Here is a 20,653-nt window from a genome sequence, read left to right as displayed (position 1 = left end):
GTACGTATGCATGTATGGATTGATGGATGTGCTCATGTATGCATGTATATATATGTACATATACACATACATACACACATGCATACATTCATACATTTCTGAATTCAGTCTTGACAACACAGCAGTATCAAAATAAGTACACACAAATATAAATTGTTTTAAAAATTTTTTAAGTATAATTAAATTTTAGTTTAATTGAATAGCAGTAAAAGTAATGTAGAGAGAATTTATGTAGACAGAAAAAAAAGAGGGGGGGGGAAGATAGAGAAATGGATGAGAGCAGTGCTTTATAAATCTAAGTACTCTGCATTTTTCTCCAACGCTTGATGGGCAGCTTTGACTCTTGCTTCAGGATCTCGTTCCCTCCAAGCAGTTTGCATAACTATCACAAATAAAAACATAATTACTGAATGCAGTAATTCAAGAAATAAGTTATACATAACATATTTGGTACTTTAAAGAATTTCTTATTTATATCTGCATATGTGTAACATACAAAGAAATGCATAATGCATAAAAATGATCTATAAATTCTTAAAAGATTAAAAAAATAACTATGAAAAAAGTAGACACAATAAAAACACAAAGTTTACATATGTTATTACAATAATTAAAATCATGTCAGTACCAAATCACTGATGCTTGAGATAATCTTACTAATATTCAGTTGTAGTTTGATTACATTCCTAAAATGATTTAAAAAGTAGCTGTTGTTTGAGTTATGAATGTTTCAAGCCCTGCAGTGTTTGTTACCTACAATATATACATACTGTTCTCAACATGCTTTCACACAAACAAAAGGAACATGCTCCCCATATAGTTTATGTCAAGATAATAGGTAAATACATCCCACCAAATCCATTTATAAAAAGGATCCAATACAAAAAGTTTGATGAAAACGAGATGGGTACAGCAAATCTTATATTCAGAGCTAGATTAACCATTACGCAAAATATGCATGTATTTAAGTCATCAAAGAGAGACGACATCACAGAAAGATCCCACTATTTAATTTTACTATGGAATGTCTGCTGCAGCTAAATCAAGATCAAGAGAGAGGAAATGGAGCGGAAAAAAGGTATGAATGTAGAAAAAAGTATGAAAGGTCCATCAAAATATTTTAAGTGCTTAAGGCATCTAAAAACTTCAATCCAGCCCTGTATACATTGCTAACATTTTTTAGCAAATAATTTTTTTATGTGCATCAAGGACTTTTGGACAATTTTTGTACACTACAGCAGACATGGGAAATCTGCGATTTTTTGTGCATTTCTCTCAAATATAAAGAAAGCCATGTTTAAATAAATTAAAAACTCATTTTGGAAATTTTTGTAGTTCTTATTTTCACATATTGCTTTCCCTTCCACTAATTAAGTTTAATATCATATCTTAAAAAGTAAATCTATATACGACTTAAAACATATATTTCAATACTTATTTCAAGTTACAAAGTAATTAATGAATTTCATAAATATAATTTATTATGTTTATGAATTTTATTAATTAATAAACATGATTTCACTTTGGCTATAGCATTGCAGTAGCATTTGATTGGCACATAATGCATATGATACCTTACAGATAAAACTGATTTCTCAGAAGATAGTGTTTGAATGTTTGCATTATTAAAAAAGGAATGTTTTCTAACAGGAACAATAAGGAGTGGCAGAAAATATTTATCAAAAAAATAAGAAAACCTACATTTAAAACAAAAGATATTACTATGTGGTTGAAAAATAATTCATTGGTTCTATCACGAAAAGACAACTACATATTTTTACAATGCTTAAATGATATGACATTGCATCACGAGAGTTGCATCTAGAATTACACGTAGCAGTGTTGAGTTAAAATTTTAAAAAACATCAAGTAGTATCAAGTAATAAGTTCAGTGGATAATGTGAACTATATAGATCATTCTAGATTGAAGCACTCCTTTTCATGCCAATCATTTATTTAATCGCCAAAAATCTTTTTTTCTTTTTTTTTTAAACAGAACTTTGAATTCTTATTTTAAATAAACCTGAATGTAAACATAGCAATACTAAAACAATAACTTACTGAAAATTTACTTGTGTCAATTATTATGTCACTAACTGGCAGCAGTTTCCATCAAAGGAAAATTTTATAGCATGGAAGGCCAATAATGAAGATAGGACAAACTAAAATTAAGGATCCTGCAACCTGATTCTTGAGGGAAACATAATGATTAAAGTGTACAATCTCACTTCTGTGAAACCTATTATAAAAAATCATTCCTCCATGTTGGAAAGTGTTTTCAAAAGCATCACATATTAAAAGTACAAAATTGATCTACTTATGTTAATACATACAATCAATGTAAACATTTAAAGAAATGTCTTTTTACAAAAATATTTGTTTTCATATGAAATAATCTTATATCAATACTTTTCTGGTAAGAACTGAATAAATTTCCACCTTTATGGCAAATTATTAAAATTTGATAAATAGTCAGCAAGCAACTTTATGATAAAGTGTTTAGATGTCTGATAAAAGTTAAGCGCAGTAAAGCCCAGCTATAATGAACTCAGAGTACAGCAACTTCCAGATATAGCAAATGAACATGTGCCCAATTTTCCTACACATTTGATGTTATTTTATACTGCTACAGCAAACCTCTAGAGGTATGAAATCATATATAGCAAAATGTTTTGGATATCTTTGATTTAAACTTTTCTTTGTTTTTCATATTTTTTCCAAAATTTTTGCAAGTGTAAATAAAAAAATTACTAACCCTTAAAATTATTCACATTTAGTATACTAGCATCCAGATTTCCTCCATAAAGAAAAACACCTTTTATGTTACTTCTCTTTTACCTTCAGTTCGTTTCCTTCCTCATCTAAACAAAACCTCTACAAGACAGGTGTGAACCCAATTCTAGGTGAATAATAAGCATGTCTTAAGACACCATAAGGTGTTAATGAACACAGAACCAAAGAACCTAAAGGGATTCTCTGATTTAATTCAAAGTCTTTGACTGAACTGTCAGACAAAGCTCTATTCAAGCGAGTGTTTCTATGAAAGAAATTTTGAAAATTTTGTCATTTAAAAAAAAAAAAAAAAAAAAAAAAGGAAATTGTGAATTGGTATGAGCTTTGGACTATAGAGTTGCTTCATCTTTCAGAGTAGAGTTTCTTAAACTGTGGGTCGCGACCCAACTGGAGTCGTGGGACCTGCAATAGGGAGTCGACAAAAATTTTAACAATTTTGATATTTCTTTCTCTTATTCTTTTCATTCTTTACTTTTGATATTTCTTTTAATTTTACAATTACAATATATTTTTACAAAATATATCTGAAAATAGATAAAGACAAGATAATGCAGACAAAGAAAAACAAAATCGTTTCAACACAATTTTTTTTTATAACATAAATGTTCATTTTACTTTAAAAATCAAAGGCAGTGACCTAAAACAGCTATAGTATGTTACTGTACAAATAAAAAACAGATAATTTCACTCATGCATGTGTCGAATTGCACAATGCTCATGGGACTCCACAAAATTTTTGTAAATATTAGAGGGTCCCACACCAAAAAGTTTAAGAAATCCTGTTTTAGAGATTGAAATTTTGATCCTTATCAGTTTGTAGTGTTTGAATATAAATGGTCTCCATGTTATGTTCTTCAAATATGGGTTTTGAGTTCTTTAGGTCTTTCAATTAAGATTTGTTTTGGATTCTTTAGGTCTTTTGCAAGATGTAGGACATTCATCATGAAAGTTGTAATGTATTTTTTCTTACCTCACTGCCTGCCTTCATAGTATAACTGGAAAGCATGTCCAGCTAACATTGGAAGGTCTGAAAATCAAGTTCGAGCGAGGCATAGCACAGTTTTTATGTCTCCTGCTTTGAAAAAAACAAATGACTCAACAAAGGCACCCAAACTAAAATGTGGTGGATGATAATTCAGCCCCACCAGTATTGGCAGTTGGGTCCTCTCCTTCCCAGTTGCCCTTTAAGTTGGGGAGAATGTAAGGTATTTTCTCCTTCCTTACTACATGCTTTCATGGAATTGGAATCAATTGGAATTAATTGGAAAGCACATCCGGCTAGCATAAGGTCTGAAATTCCAAGTCCCAGTGAAATCAGAGCACATTTTTCATCTGTCCCACTTCAGAAAACTTAATATTTCTACAAGGTTATTGAATCTTTGTTTTAAACTATGGATAACATTTTCCTGCAACCTGCATCAAAAATTACGGATTCTTTTTGTACTCAGAAGTAAAGTAAAAATTAAAAGTACATTTTTCAGTGTTTTTCATCATTCATTTTTAGCATTTTTATATTATTATGGATAAAATAATAAATTATTATTATTATAAATGAGCAATTTGAAGGAAGAATCATAACATTGATATTTATGCTAAGTAATTTATTGTACAAAATTATTTATGTATATAAAACTGAAAAGAACAAAAGACAATTTTATAGCAACATATAATTATTGTAATTATATATTAATATGATTTATTATCAATTAAAATTTATTATTCATTTCTTTTGGTTGATGTGACTATGTTAGTTTCTTCTTTTTATTTATTATTTAATTTTGTTATATTTTTATGATATAATCCATTTTTCTCATCAGATTGGGTCCAGCAAACCCTGAACTCTGGTCCCGTGAAGTTCATTATAGAGGGTCTGACTGCAGACAGAAGTTTAAAAAATACATGGCAATTCAAAAAGAGTGCATTATTAAACATCTCTTCAGCAGCAGTCTAATTCAAGATATTAATCGAATAAGGTATGCTCTTTGTATATGAGACTTTTGTGCAAAAGATATATTTGAAATTAAAATTTTTATAAGGGCTTCTATGAAGAAAACTAATTTGTAAGTTATTCCTTATCTTACAACACATCTTATAAAGGAAAAGGTCCATAAATTCAAAAGTAGCCCAAAATTTTGTTCAAATATGATTTAAACTACTTTGACTAAAAAAAGAATTTCATTTCAGGGGCTATATAAAACTGAATTTCAATAAATACAAAATTTTAAACTTTTGATATGACATGCTGACATTTAATGGATGTTTTTCAAGGCGACAACAGATTGCTGAGTACATGGTAAACAACAGCATTAAGCAATGCCAAATTTGTGCAATTCTCTAATTCATTCTTAAGTGAAAACAGATGACTGTATATAGGGAGAACAGGAAAAAAAAAAAAAAAAAAAGTAAGTTTTAAATGTATCTTGCATTTTTAATTTTGTTACTTGGCAATTGTTTTATGTCATTCTTAGTGTGCTGCTATTTTTGAAAATTCTGTTGTCTTTCATGTCTTAACTTGGCAAAAAATTAATTAGCAACAGTTGGTGATATCTTAGAGGAGAGTGCGGATAATCAGAAAATGATGATTTTTCTTATTTAACTTTTTCCCGGGGGCTGAGACATATATGTCCCTCACTTTCACTACTTTAAATGTGTCTCAAGAAATTTCAGTAAACTATGGAGATTTAAAATTTACTCCTTAATATGGATTAGGAAGAGCAAGATCTTGTCGATTTGTTTTTCTGTTCCTTTTATTTAAAATAAGTGACTAAATGGCCATAATACATCCGAAATTGGCCCCTATAGCCCACGGGAAAAGATTAAAATTTTCCCCATAAGTTTAAATACAAAAATTTTTAAATTTTACATATTTTTACCAAGAGAACCTGAACAAGATTTTCTAAAACGTTGATCATATCGGATTCATTTCTTAAATTAAATAAACCCTTTAAGAGATATTTAGTTACACAATGTTTTTCAAACACTGTATATAGACAATCAGGATGGGTGACAAACACACAAATACTTTCTTTATCAAGCTAGTAATTAAACTCAATAAATTATTTTGTTGTAAATTAAAATTTTCTTAAGATGATTAATAAATAATAAAAGAAAAGACTATCACTAATCTAAAAGATACATACTTTCATATTCAGGTTTATTAGCATCAGCTTCACAAGTGAAGAAAGTCTGATGATCTTGAGCAGATAAATTCATATCATAATATGTTAAAGGTTCTTTGTTTGTCGTCCACAGGAATCTGTTATACTCAGATCCTCTAAACAAACTGAGAGGGTTTCGCCATACCTTGCATTCTTGAAAATAAGATTATGAAGAAATTTAATTTATCACCATATATAATACTTAAATGCAAAACTAATTAATAACAATGTCTTAAACCACAATGTCTGCTAAAGAGAAAATATTATAATCTAATAATCTATTTTGCATATATAAATTATAACCATTTTCAAATATAAGTCATCATTTTTGTCAACAATATCATAATTTTGCTCACACAAATAATAATGAAAAAGTCCTTTATGCAATAATGCATAAAAATATTATCTTCAAGATGAATAATGATTATGCTAATATTGTTGATAATAGAGAATACAAGAAGTAATACAAGAATAATTGTATAATAAGATTTTCCAATTTAAATGAAAAATATACATAATCTTTAATCAGACATTAAAAAATTTTTCATTTCACAAAAATTATGAAACACATTTTCCCAATCTAGCTTCTCAAGAGTATCTTTTTATATAGAAGCATTGTAAAGACTTTGGCCTTTCTTGTCCAACCAAATTCTGCTGAATGCATATCATTTGAGCTTTGCAAGTTTTGTGTTGTTTGCCATTAAAATAAATTGTGTCAATTTATTGTATAGTTCTGTAACATCAATATCACAGAAATACTTTTTTTTTTTTTTTAAATTTTTTGCTAATACAAATCTGATGCATTCTTTATATCCTCAAATTTCTGTAAAAATTACTTTAAAATTAAATTGAAATCAAAACAAGGCAATTCCCTAACAATATTATTAATTGCAACCGAAGAAAAGGTCTAACACTGTAGCAAACCATTATCAAATTAATAAAAGAATTCATCATTAGAATAAACCCTATAAATAAAAATGCAAATGGTAATGTAATAAAAATAAAAATTAAAAATAAATTTCTCTTGCCTGAAACCCTAATTCAGAACTCATCAGGAGAAAATTAATTAAAGTTTCAGAAAAGTCGATTAAGTGTCTCAAATACGTGTTTCTTACTTCTGAATCATTTGAGACCAAACACCAATAAAAGATTCAATTAAATTTTCAATAAAAACTTTGAAACCGAAAATCGAATCTCAAATGGATCCAGAATTTTCCCTACATGCATTCGGTCACTTGGAAAAAAAAGGAATGAATAGAAAACTTGGAAAGAAAAGAGAAAATGAATAAAATACTACATTATGCAAAAATGACTATACTAAAAAACAAAATATGTCTAAGATGCATTACATGCAAATCCGACTTTCAAAAGCAATAACAAATTAATGAATAAAAGAATTTACTTTTAAATAAAATTGCCATTACAAGAAAACTTAAAAAATGGGTGGTCCCCGATTATGCGAACCTTAAACTTTTAATACTAAGAAAATGATAAACTTTCCAAAAAAGATTTCCTTAAATAACATAAATTCTAATCCGAGCCTTAATTGCCTAAAAAACTATCAACCTATTAGTAAACAAAATTATTGAACAACCATAAACTTACTGAATTCCTTACAGTGGCAATTACTAATACTGTTAGGGAATTTTCTTGTTTTGATTCCAATTTAATTTTAATTTATATATATACAAGTAAAACAAATATGTAAATCAGCTTTATAATTAAATTTAATAATCTCTTAATTCCTCATTTTTAATTTGGGTATTTCCTTTCTGCATTCTAAAAGTGGTAATAATTGTTCTGAATTGTGCCACTTCTAGACTAATCTACGTCACGTGTTTAGTCTAGAAATGGTTTGCGTAATCCTGATGATTTAGCGAACTTTAACTCAAAATTTTGAGAACTGAAACCTTTCTAACCTAAATCAAAACCTTCTCTTCCATATTCGATAAATGTGCTTCTACTTATACTATTATGCTGCTTGGATGCTATTTCTCTATGCTTTTCTTCCTATCGCAAACTTATCAAAAATGCAAAAGTTCTTGAATAGGCACAATTAGAGTGCTGCATAAATTATGGCCCCAAATGTCAATTTAAATAAAAATGGAATTACCTCGACTGCCAAGTTTCCTGTTCACTATGGATCTATGTTGCATGCCAAACAACACTGCTACATATTTATCTCTTTTTTTTTTTTTAATCACACACACACACACACACATATATATATGCATTGCTTCAATTTTGCTAATATTTTATCACAAATAACACAGAATGTATTTATTTTCACTAACATAATCTGATGCATTCTTTACATCCTCGCATTTCTGTAACAGTTACTTAAAATATAAGGTAAATTTTCCCTTTTATATATATACACAAATTTTGTTTCAATTTTGCTAAAACTTTATTACAAATAACATAGAGTGTAATTTTAAATCTGCTAGAGCAGTTAAATCGATATCTTTATCTGTTTAGTTGTTATCAAAAAACCATTACATTTGATATTACCAATACCTAATTTTCAATTTCATTATATTTATTCCTTAAACCAAGCAAGTGTTGCAATAAACTCTGTAGAAAATTTATGTATATTATTAAATTATTAGCAAGGATCTTGTACGTATTTCCTAAATGCATCTTCAGTGACAGTCCCACCCCCTAATAACAGACATTAGAACAATCTCTGATTTCCTTAGTTTTCTCTCAATGTATTTTGCTCTGGCCAGAAAGGAATGCTTTGGCATATTCAAAATTTTATCTTGAAACTAGTGAAGAAATATTCATTATATACATTTTGGATTGCTTTTATTGCACCTAGTCAGCATGAATATCTAATATGAGAAAGTTTTTAACAGTGACATATATTCTATTTTCAACAGGTATGGATTCAAACTTTCCAATAGCTAGGCAATACAAAGCTATTCAACAAATTCCAAAGCATTCTAACAGTTAGGAAAGAAAATGTATATATATATTTCCCAACCGTTGCATAGCAATAAATTTTCATTCTACATTTCTTTAGGATTTTAATTATTTTAGATCCAGACTGCTTGTAGCAGAATGTAAATTTTAAATCTTGTCAGTTACTTTTTTTTTTTTTTTTTTTTTTCAATTATGAAAAGTAATCTCATCATAGGATTATAACAAACCAGGAACAAGGTTTTTCTAAGAAAAGAACTGAGTGTTTTAAATAATGTCTGAGTATTGTTGGCATTTAAAAATAGAAGTAATTAATTTACTACATTGAAATTCATATGCATACATATTTCAATTTTAACATTTGGAATTCTATATCTACATCAATTAGTTTAGGAATTTTTTGTATATTTTTATTTGATTATTTCTGGATTACATTGTCAGTTTTTAGACATGTTTTTAAAGTTGACAAAAGCTTGGCAGTTACTAGGCAGTTTGCAGATATTCTTGAGAGGTTCTTTATATACAAAAGGTTATTAGCCAGTTAGCATTTAAATGAAAAGGTCAATCTTCCAAGAGAAAAAAGAGAGTCCCCCCGGATATTATTTTGTCTTTAGTATGAGAGTAGGAAACACTCCCCCCTTGTTGAGACTAAAGAAATATTGGGGAAATCTGACTCTTTAAAAACAGGGTGCACATTCAAAGAGAATAAGATTTTTGACTGATTCTCGGAGGGAAAATAAATCTTTGCTCCTCTAAAGGATGTCCCTTTTTACTAGTGTGGCCCATAGAAGGTTTTAGCAGTTCTGATTTTATATATGAGACTGAGGATTTGCTCCTGGGTCAGTGTAGCATTTCATGCCATGCTTATTAATTTCAAGATTACTTTTCTGGCCATCCTGCTGTTATCATGATTTGAGTGCAAGCAAGAATTTGCATAAGACTATGAGCTACATATGAGTCTCCTCTTTCCTATGATATTGCAGAGATCCTTTTCGCCACCTCACAAACCAGTTAGAGTCCCTGTATTATTCAGCCAACCACTCACTAAAAATTGAGTCTTGCAGGTTCACAATACAGACCTAAGTAAAATTTTTCTCTAAATGGGTTTTTACATCTACACAGTATGTTCAGTTTCTTTTTCTGGGAGGGTACATTCCAGTTAGACAACCAGCTTGTCGGCAAAGCATGCTAACTGGAGAAGAGTTAGTTCTATCACCTCATCAACTTAACTGCAAGATAACAAGAATGTATTACTTTTCAATTTACTTCTGTCCTAACTAATATGGGTTTATTATCTTTTTTCTATCAGTTGCCAGCTAAAAAGCAATAAGCTGTCACTACCTGAAAAGGGGGGAGGGCAATTTGTCATCATATCTCAATATCTATTAAAAAACAGAAGCTGTAGAGAAAATTAAAAATTATGGATAAACTGGTTTTTAATTTACACTTGAAGAATTATATGTTGAAACAGATTATCTGAAATATGTGTAATATGACTATAGAAAGTAAATTCTTTTAAATAGCCTAAATTAAAGGAAGTATGTTATTTAAACTTAGCACTGGTTACTTTGTTTATGTGTGGATTTATTTTTGCAGCCACCTCACAGTCTTGCTGACCAGTGTTGTTGCAAATTTCATGTTTGTTTGTTTGTTTGTCTAAACACAATGGAATCAATCTAAACCTTTTACTATTTTTAACGATAAGGGTCACACTATTAAATTAAAACATAGCTTGAAGACAATATTGATTAATTAATTAATCCATGTAAATTAAGTGAATGTGCTCTGCAAGACATACAATCTGCTGTTTTATTATATTGCTCAAGTCTAGTTTGCAGATCTTTATACTGACCAGATATTTTTGCTGCATTATTATTAGCTTTAATCTCCACAGTCTTTAATAATTATATCTAACAAATTAGCTTATCCAGCTTTGATTCTAATGATACAAAAGAAACCAAAGAAGCCCTTCACACATCGATCACTATTAAAAAACAAAGTAATATAATAGTAAATTGATCAGCATGCATTATAGAAGGCAAGCCCAGGTAGTACTGTGTGAAAAGTGGTAAGCACACATGTGTCATAGCAGAAAAGGCTCTTAAAAGAATAGATTTCTTCAGATGAAAGCAGAAACATAACACTACTAGCAAATGCCATTTTGTGTGTACAAACCCCAACATGTTTAAGGCACTAAACAAGTATGTTCTTTTCACTCTATTTGGAAGTAACATACAGATATGAAAGCCTAATGTTTCTACTATTAAATAATCATATCCTTGTCCGCTATGTTACACTAGAACAACTACTGCTTTCTCTGTATCAACAGTAAGAATTAATCCAAACTCCCAATACTTCAGGAAAATTAACTTTATATAACATAAAAGAAAAATGTCTTACCAGGACCTGCTTGTTGATTGTTGTTAGAGTTCCCACAATTACCATTTCCATTGCCTTCATTACTTGATGAACCATTTGAAGTAGTTTCTCCATTATTATCTCCTCCACCCAGCCAAGGAGAAATATGATTCAGAGACACTTGTTCAATAAATGAAGTGCCATATTTTCTAAAATACCACCACTCAAATATCTAAAAGATAAAAAAAAAAAAAAAAAAAAAAAAAAAAAATACTAAAGAAACATTAAAGAAAATTAAAGATTAACTAACTAAAGAAAACAACACTTCTGAGTTACAGCAGTCATCATGAAAGAAAATCATCAAGAATAAACTGCACAGCATTAAAATTGAGATTTTGGATGACAATAAATGGGGTAACTGGGGCATTGCAATGAAAAACTTGTTATATCATCTTCATTTATTACCACTTTTCCACATTTTTTTATAAATTCCATAAATTGGAAACTTTGATTTTTGATTATGATATCCTAAAACCTTCAAATCTGTGGCTATCATCATAAAGCTTAGGATCTGCTATACATCATTGACGATATATCATGAGATTGATAGCTGGAGATGCACTGTTCCATTAAAATTTGCTGCTATTGTACACTGAAAAAATTAAGCCAGAATTATATTAGTGTAATTATTTATTATACTTACATCTATTTCTCACATATGCTGAAAGCTTATCAGAGCCCTGAATAAATAAATCCCCATATATGCTTAAGGTTTATTTGAACAACGAATCAATTATTCTTAATTCAAACAGCATTAAATATAATCTTTTGATCGAAGAATATCATTTACAAAATTGATTTTTTGCATATGGAAAGAAAATGCTGATAAATTTCTCTTTGTCAACCCAAGCTGCAGCACGTTTGGCTGAAGTTTGTAATCGTCACAAAGCATAATCTCAACGCATATAGATTTCCGTGCTGTTTGGTATTCAATTATGAATATTTTTTAAAATTGTTTTAGCTGTCACTGTGTAAGATATTTCTTAAGCTGCCATGAGCTGATAGTCACATGGCAATGAAAGCAAAAACTACTAAAAGAATTATTCACCAGGTTGGTATCAGGCATGTTATTCAGTAGGCAGGGTTGTGGAGTCGGTAGGGAAAATGACTGACTCCGACTCCCAGAATTTTAAAGACTCCGACTCCCTCATATATATATATGTAAACATATACGCATGGGTTACAGCTTATTTTATTAATATAAAATAATAGTAATATATGCTACAGAAAAAATATTGATGGCATAGCAAATTATTTATATTAATTAACATTTATTATGAAATGGGAAAACTAGCACTAGTTATTTCTAAGAAACAAGATAGCTTCGGCAAGATCTTCTTTGTTGGAGGGCCATAGATCTGATTTGATAAACTTCAGAGCTGAGAAATCTTTCCACACTTATTTGAGTACAAGGAAGAGCTTTTACTGTTAGGCCTACTTCTTTTAACTTTTCAGGATAGATTTTTATAAGTTCTAAAAGAGGTGTCTTGCAAGTACAGTCAAAAGTCGTTAATTCGGACACCCATAATTCGGAATGATCTATAATCCGGACATCAAAACTAAAAACTTTCTGCGCATGCGCCACGTTGACACATGCGCAGAGGCGTTCACGCGTGCGCGTAAGACCTTTTACGACTGCGCATATGAGTGTGCGCAAGTGCAGAATACGTTTTCACGTGCGCATTTTATGTATAATGGATGTATAAGCTAAAATTATCTAATTATCTATTTCAGTTAATGTTGATGATTGCGTTGTTCCTTAATTTTCGAATTGCATCCGGCTTATTATTTTTTGCAGACTGTAAGAGCAATTTTATAAAAGTAAGCTTAAACTTTCGATTATATCAAATAGAATTTCCGATATATATTTGTTAATATGTAAAGGATCTAAAGCGAAAGTATGTTTTGAAATCCGAAATCTGTTTATCAATTTCACGCTGCTCGGCGGCGGGCGCCTAATGAATTGGAAGTTGATTTGTCAGCACTATCCTTATCTTCAGCGCAGATGTTTATTTTATTTGGCTTATAATTCCTTACCAAATGTAGTATTTCATTTCGATATGTTCCATCTTTGATATGATTTAAAACAAGTTCCTCGTCATTATAATTCGCTTCCGATAGCGAAGAAAAGTGACAGAGGTTATTGAAAACAAAAAAATTTCGATTGACAAATTAGTCGGTGTTCTTGACACAGCAATTATAGGACTTGAACGGCGGAACTTTGTAACTGAACAAGAAATTATGTCTGTTTAATAGAATTAAAGAGAAAGTATTATCACATGAAACGAAGCAAAACTTAAACAACTTACATTGAAAGAAATGTTTAATAAAGTAAACAAATAAATATTAAGCTTTTTCTTTTTGCAAATTTTGATACCTTTTAGATCATAATTGTTCTTTATTTCATAAATTACGGTTTCATATTTTTAATTTTAGAATTTCTGCATGCCATCTTACGAGATTTAAACTGATGATCTATAATCCGGAAAAATCGATAATCCGGAATCGCCGAAGTCCCGACGAGTCCGGATTAACGACTTTTGACTGTACAATCATATTTCTCTATTTCTTCAAAGGCCATGCAGAAATCTTGCTTGTATTTTTTCATTTTATATCTAAAGGCTCTTGGTCCTTTATTTCCATTCACTTTGCCCTCGCCTTTTCAATATTATCCAAAAATATTTCTTAAAATCTAATTCATCACTGGAAGAGGATGATAGAGACTCAATAGCAATGTCTGCAGTTTGACTGTCCTGATTCGAATTCTCCAATTGTTCTGAGAATAATTTTATTCTTAATGAAAGTTCATAGATGGCTTCTTTTCTGTTTTAATTTGTTTGTCATCTAAGAAAATTTAGCGTTTCGGATCTACATATATTGAACCCAGCAAGATCATTGTCTAGCAAACTAGTTTCTCTTTTCTTCATTGACGAAATGATTCCTTTTGCAATAAGCCCTCCATTTCAGAAAGAACAAGCATCACATTCTTCTATTCTTGTCTCCTGTCAATTCTTTAGACTGAAGTTTTTTGTGGCTATATATGGTGTAGAAAGAAGAGCTTCCAATTCTGCAAGATCATTCTACAATTTTTCTGTTAGTGAAATATTAGTTATCTACATCTTCTAAAAGAGTTTTTAATTCTAATAACCTCTTTATCAACAAATATGTAGCTCCTTATCGCATTGCTTGATCAGTAAGTCTCCTTTTCCTGCTCGCTTCCTAAGAATAGCATCAATTTTGGGAGTTCTTTCTGCTATTGCTGCTTACCTAAATTTACCAGTGAGGTTTGTAACTATGAAGCAACTAAATGAATCAGTTTAATTAATAATGGCAAATATCGCATCCATCCTCTTCCCTTATATTTATTTATTAATATGTCAATAAAATAGAAAGTTCAAGAAAATAACAATTCAAGAATGTGGAAAGAAAATAACTATTTATTAATGTATATAGTCCATAAATAAAAATCATAACTCAGCTTATAATTAATTTTTTTTTTTCATTTTAATTTCATTTCAAATTCAAATTTTCCAACAAAAACTGGAGTCGGAGTCGACCTGTTTTTAGTGACTCCAGCTTCGACTCCTTTCACCCCAAAAGCTGACCAACTCCGATTCAAACTCCATGACTCTGAGTCCACAGCCCTGTCTGTAGGTGCAAAATCAGCAGTACATTTTGGTAGAAGTTTTGGTTTTGAGACACATATTAAGCAAAAAGACGACTACGGATACAGATATAGGGTAATAAATTATTGTGTTTCTTCAATATGAAGGTGTTTTATTGAGTGCCAAAGTAAAATTAAGAATTTATTAGGAAAATATCTTCTGTGAATGTCCTTTGTCTTCCTTTATTGTGAATAATGTCTCCTGTGCTTGCATGAAGCATATGTTAAAGTGAAATGCTATTATTAGAACACAATTCTTTCCCTCTTTACACAAAATATCCTCACAGCACAAGAAAAAAAAAAGTGTTGGTGGGCCAAAGATCGGGATATTGGACATGTGGATTTTGGACTTTGTACTGTCACAAATTAGAATTTTTAATCAAATTTGTACTATCACAAAATCAGAATTTAAAATAAATTTTCACTTACCAATATGAGTCCAGATATCAAGGACGATGTTCCTGTCAGAGCAACATAAAATTTAGGAGTCAGAGTGTTCAAGAACATAGAAGCTGGAAAAAGATATAACATGCATTAAAGAAGCTAGAAATGAAGAAAAGAAATAAAATTAAATTTTCAAAGCCTGTAGCAAATGATATATACAACTTTCAAGCACATTTTTAGTCACATAAATAGTTTATAAAGAAACATATTTTTAAAACAGAAAAAAATGATTTTTTTATGGTTGTTCTTTGCTAAATACTTCATTAATTAAAGATGTACATTTTGCACACACACACACACACACAAAAAAAAAAAAAAAAAAAAGTGGGGGGGGGGACATAGACCAATTGCCAAAATTTAGCTTGTGTTTTCCATGTCTCAAAAGTGCGACTTAGGATATATATTAGATTTATACATAGCATTGTTCTAACATGGGTATTTTGACACAAAATCGAGCTCTTTCTGTAAAAACATACCCAAGAATAATTCACTTGGCAAATTTCTTAATTTATACCAACCTATTTTCCTTTCCTTTTTTTTCACTGTACATGAGTAGAAAAAAGGTCATCATTCATACTTTCAAATATTTTAACAAAGTGCATAAACCACATTTGGCGTAATTATTGGTTATAACAAATATGCCAAATTTCCAAACGTGCTAATATGTAAATTCTCGTACATGTTAGGAAATTTTGAATGAAAAACTTTAATTTTTTGCAGGTATGCTTAGAAATACATCTACTTTAAGATGATGGTAAAAATTTTATATAATAATGGTAAAAATATATAATACAAAATTTTTTTGAAAAATTTATAAAAATTATTTTAAAACACAGATTTTTAAAAATAAATCATAAAAATAAAAGAATTGTATTTGGAATGAACTTTAATTTTGAAATGTGAAAGGAAGAATCAAATAAGTTTAATGAAAAAAAGAGATATTTATAAATATCTACCAAATTCAATTGACATGGAGGAACTATAATTTTGAGATATAATTTCTTAAAAACTACTCGTGCAGTTTTTACAAAACTTGGCACTCTGGCATAATTTGAGATAGTAGAATCGAAATATGGAAAAAAAAAATGGTATGGTAATTCAGTAAAAGTCCAATTTTGTGTCAAAATACTCATATTAGAACAATGCTATATATAAATCTAATATATATCCTAAGTCGCACTTTCGAGACATGGAAAACACAAGTTAAATTTCAGCAATTGGTCCAGTATAATGGCAGATACAGAACTGTCCCATTTTTTTTTAAGCAAGATGTACAATTAATTCCTGCTCAGCAACAGAATTTTTTTCAGCAATATTTAAAATTAAGAATTTTTATACAAAAATACTTGCTAATCAGTCTGCAGCAAAATATTTAATTTGATCATTTATGCTTACACACTGTTTTTAGAAACAAAATATGACTAGGCTCTAGTGTAAAATTGGGTACCTCTTCAATTAGTGACAAATTTTGTTCAATTTGGTGATGAAACCCCATTTCTGATTACCACAATAGTTTTAACTTTGTTTTAGCTTCTCGATTTTTTTTAGTGTAAATAAATCAATATGTACATAGGCAAAGTTCAGGCAGTGCGCAATGCCTAGTTTGTGCAATTCTCCGATTTTTTTGAAGTGAAAATAGATCAATGTGTACATGGACACCGAGTTTGTGCAATTCTTCGAGTTCTTATTTTGGTTTTGCATAGTGGCCATTTTGAAATTGTGCTTTCCTGGCACCAATCTTAGGGTAAAAAAAAAAAAAAAAAAAAAAAGAAATTGCCAAAAAAAAAAAAAAAAAAAGGGGGGGTGGGACACCCAATTGTAAACTTTTACAAAAGCAATTTTTTTCTTAACTTGCTTAGAGATAAAATGATTACGAACAGATTACGAATAATGAATCAAATGTTAGATTAAGCTAACATTTGATTTTCAATTAAGATTTTGGTACTTTTCTGTTAACAAGACCGGATTAAAAAATGTATGTATGTAAAGCCTGTATATATGTAAATACATTTCTGAATCCAATCCTGATAACAGAAAAGTACCCAGATTTTTAATAATGTAAGATGCATTTTAAATAGCAGATTTCTTTCTCATTAATCCCTAATAAATTTGAATAATAAATTACAGCAAAAATTTATCACTGAAAAAATATTAATTATCATAAAATAAAGGATGTGAAGTAAATTTATTTTATCTAGGAAGCAAAGAAACTTTAAAAACTTATACATACATTTGAGCTAAGTTTTAAAGGAAATAAAGCCCGTTAAATGTTTATATTAAAATACTGATAACATATGAATTACCAAAGTATATGCCAACATACACACACACATATATATATATCAAATTAAATTGATACTTATATAAATTAGAATACCGCACAAATAAAGAAAACTTGATTCCAAATTACTTACAGATTTCAAATCAGTAAGAACAATAATAACAGCAAAATTATGAAATGTGCACAGCTGAGAGTTCAAATTATATACTTATTTTCTCTTTTGTAATTAATTAGGTAATCAACTTTTTTTCTCCCCTTTGACTCCATATTTTTAAACATGCAAAAGTGTATATTATTGGACACATTTAAATACCTGCACAATATGAAACCATACTCTGAATGATATGTCAAGGTAAAAGGTTAGTATGCAATTTTCTATAGTGACCATGCATAACAGAATCTAAAACGATATGAAGTGCTTTTTCATTAAATAACACTAAAAATTTGATCAGTTTATTATTTATATCAGAAACGTTTCACTTTGTAAAAAAATCCAAAGCACAAATCATAAAAAAAAAAGCCAAGAACTCAGTTTTTTAAACTTTATTAGCATTACTTTAACTGTGCGAAAAATATAATTTAGAAGACCGAATGGAGTTTCATAGAATTTGCGCAGGGAGGTAGTTTCAGTCGGGTACCCAGTATACCTTTTATTAAGAATATGAGTATTGATATGAAAGGTGTGTTGCTCTGATTGTTCACATAAATTATTTATTTAAAGAGATATGAGAAAAACATTGTTATACTATGTTTACAAGCAGTATAATTATTTATTTGGGTATGGAAACACACGTACCCATGTTTAAATTCTCGTTAATTTTCAGCGGACCGCGTAAAACGTAAATAAGGAAAACTACGAGCATAAGCCAGAGTAACCACAAATATGTCCACGACCAAGTTATCCAACGTTTCGCTATGGATAGCAAATAACTAAAAGACCGCGCCATAATGCAACTCCATGTTGATTAGGAAACATCGGGAACAGCGTTGCCATATGTGACAGTTTGATGGAAGAAATTTACACAGTTGACGTTGAGGTAGCAATGCAAAACGGGAACTACTCCTGTGTCTCTTCTTCTTGGAAGCAGAAAATCCAAATTTAACGGCAGTGGCACTGCTGATAAATCATTCAAAATAGCAGAAAATTTATAGGAGACGTGTTTTATTTGCTTTTTGCGTTTATAAATGTTACTGTTTGTATTAGATGTAATGATAATTATTTATTTCTTGTAATCTCAACCGTTCAACTTGCAGAATGTAATAATATCTTCATGTAAAAAGGACTTATATCCATTTTTAAGAATATATTACTGACATAAATTATTATGGATTTATCAACTGTAAGTTAAATTCCGTATATAATCGGAAATGGTATTCTTGATTTATGCACTCTATTTATGAAAAAAATAAAAATAATACTCTGATGTTTCCTTAAAAAAAAAAAAAGAAAAACGTGCAAGAATGTTTGCAAAATTTTTACAGATTGTTCATCAACATTTCTTTTTATTGTTTACAAATAAATTTGTCCACTCACCGCGTGATGAAATTTGACCGTCTATTTAGAAGGGGAGTTCGTTTCACTCCGGGAAATCATGAAGAGAACCCATCCAAGATTACGAATGAGTGAATCCCAATTACATTCTTATGAGTGTCCAGATTCCGCTATGAAATTGCGCAGAAATCCATCTTCAGTACATCTAAATTTGTGAGATAAATTGCAGTTTTAGCCGAATCGCACCGAAACCCTAAATAAGAGGACTCTGGCTCTTGTTTTATGTGAGTCATAATTTTAGCAGAAAAATTTTTTATTTCGAAAATTTCATTTTAATTGTACATAATCCTTAAAAGTACATTTCAAATAATATATTTCTTCTCTTTTCTACTGCTGGTTATCTCAAAATATCAGTACAGCAAACTTATTTTGTTTAAGCAAAATCGTGTTTGCCCCTGAAGAAGAGGGACTTATGTCACACCCCTGAAATCATAATACCATGAGATCACCTCGAAATCGACAAAGTTTTATCATAAATCTTCTCCAAAATAAAGTTGCTATTTTCCACCTAATTTTAAGTTAAACAATGAGTTATTCATTTCCGGTTTTTATTTATCCACTTTCATTTCGCTGAATTATTCGTTTTAATTGTTTTAAATATTTTATTTATTTATTTCTGTTCCTCTCTGGCTCAGTCCTGTCCTTCCAAAGGCTTCCTCACTCTTAATTTTAGAAATTAAGGCTTGATTTCCTTCGGTCGATAACCCATAAAAAGGAAACATTGAAAATGTCCTGAACGAAGTGCTACTTTAGATAAATGGAAAACATTTAATTCTAAAATGTCGTAACATCAGTTTGGCGCCCCTTGGATTCTGCGCCCGGAGACAGATGCCCCCCTTATTCCCTTCTAGCTACGCCCCTGTTGATATTTTAATATTTTGGGCTTTGCAGGCATCATCTTTTCCGGCCTCAGCTAATCCCTGGATGGGGTTACACACGTACAAAACCTCAAGATGCTAGTAGGGAAAAAATAGCCAATATTTAGGAGCTCGGTTGTCATGCTTAGCTGTTTATCGCTCATTTGGCTAAAAGTACACAATCCTTTACAATCTTCGTGGTTTTTCCTGTGAAGATTTCTTGTGAATAACCAGTGTCATGGTATTTTCGAGTTTTAAGTGAATTCATAAATTCATGTTCTTTGTATACTAGGATTAAACCGGAATTAAAGGTGTTTGTTTGCAGCTGATGCGAAAAAAAAGAGTACTTTTGAAGAGCTGGAATGTTGCCGTGATTGGCTAAACTATTTGTTAAGTAAAAGCATAAATTCGTAATTTGTGCATGTATTGATTGAATACGGTACATTTTGTTTGAGTGTAATAATTTCCCTCTCTATGAATTTTCCCTGTGTCTTTGCGAGTGCATTTATTATTATTTTTTTTTTTTAACTTTACATTCTGCACTTTAGCGACTTCAAATTAAAA

The 20,653-nt window shown here is 30.0% G+C and overlaps 2 protein-coding genes across 7 annotated transcripts in view; one reads left to right on the top strand and one right to left on the bottom strand.

Annotated features, from left to right (window-relative positions):
* Positions 1-18,731, bottom strand: part of LOC118196445 (suppressor of tumorigenicity 7 protein homolog) — a 71,256-nt gene extending 52,525 nt beyond the window's left edge. Inside the window, exons 1-5 of one of the 2 annotated variants that reach the window (XM_035367895.2) lie at positions 18,477-18,731; positions 15,385-15,467; positions 11,274-11,463; positions 5,934-6,104; positions 304-382 (exon numbers count right to left, since the gene is read on the bottom strand). In XM_035367895.2, the coding sequence (XP_035223786.1) occupies positions 304-382; positions 5,934-6,104; positions 11,274-11,463; positions 15,385-15,467; positions 18,477-18,627 (674 nt within the window). In that variant the 5' untranslated portion in view covers positions 18,628-18,731. The remainder of the gene's footprint in view (positions 1-303; positions 383-5,933; positions 6,105-11,273; positions 11,464-15,384; positions 15,468-18,476) is intronic. The other variant, XM_035367896.2, reaches the window with a different exon arrangement.
* A 573-nt stretch (positions 18,732-19,304) lies between these two features.
* Positions 19,305-20,653, top strand: part of PolG2 (DNA polymerase subunit gamma-2, mitochondrial) — a 51,416-nt gene continuing 50,067 nt past the window's right edge. The window contains exon 1 of one of the 5 annotated variants that reach the window (XM_035367903.2): positions 19,305-19,456. The gene's annotated coding sequence lies outside the window, so the exon portion shown is untranslated. Of the gene's footprint in view, positions 19,457-20,152; positions 20,529-20,653 lie in introns of those variants that run through there. The other 4 variants (XM_035367900.2, XM_035367898.2, XM_035367897.2 and 1 more) reach the window with 4 other exon arrangements.

This window comes from Stegodyphus dumicola, chromosome 6 (assembly GCF_044657685.1).
Source record: "Stegodyphus dumicola isolate Sdum_Otavi_A_Nest chromosome 6, ASM4465768v1".
Taxonomy (NCBI): domain Eukaryota; kingdom Metazoa; phylum Arthropoda; class Arachnida; order Araneae; family Eresidae; genus Stegodyphus; species Stegodyphus dumicola.
This window is presented reverse-complemented; position numbering and strand designations above follow the sequence as displayed.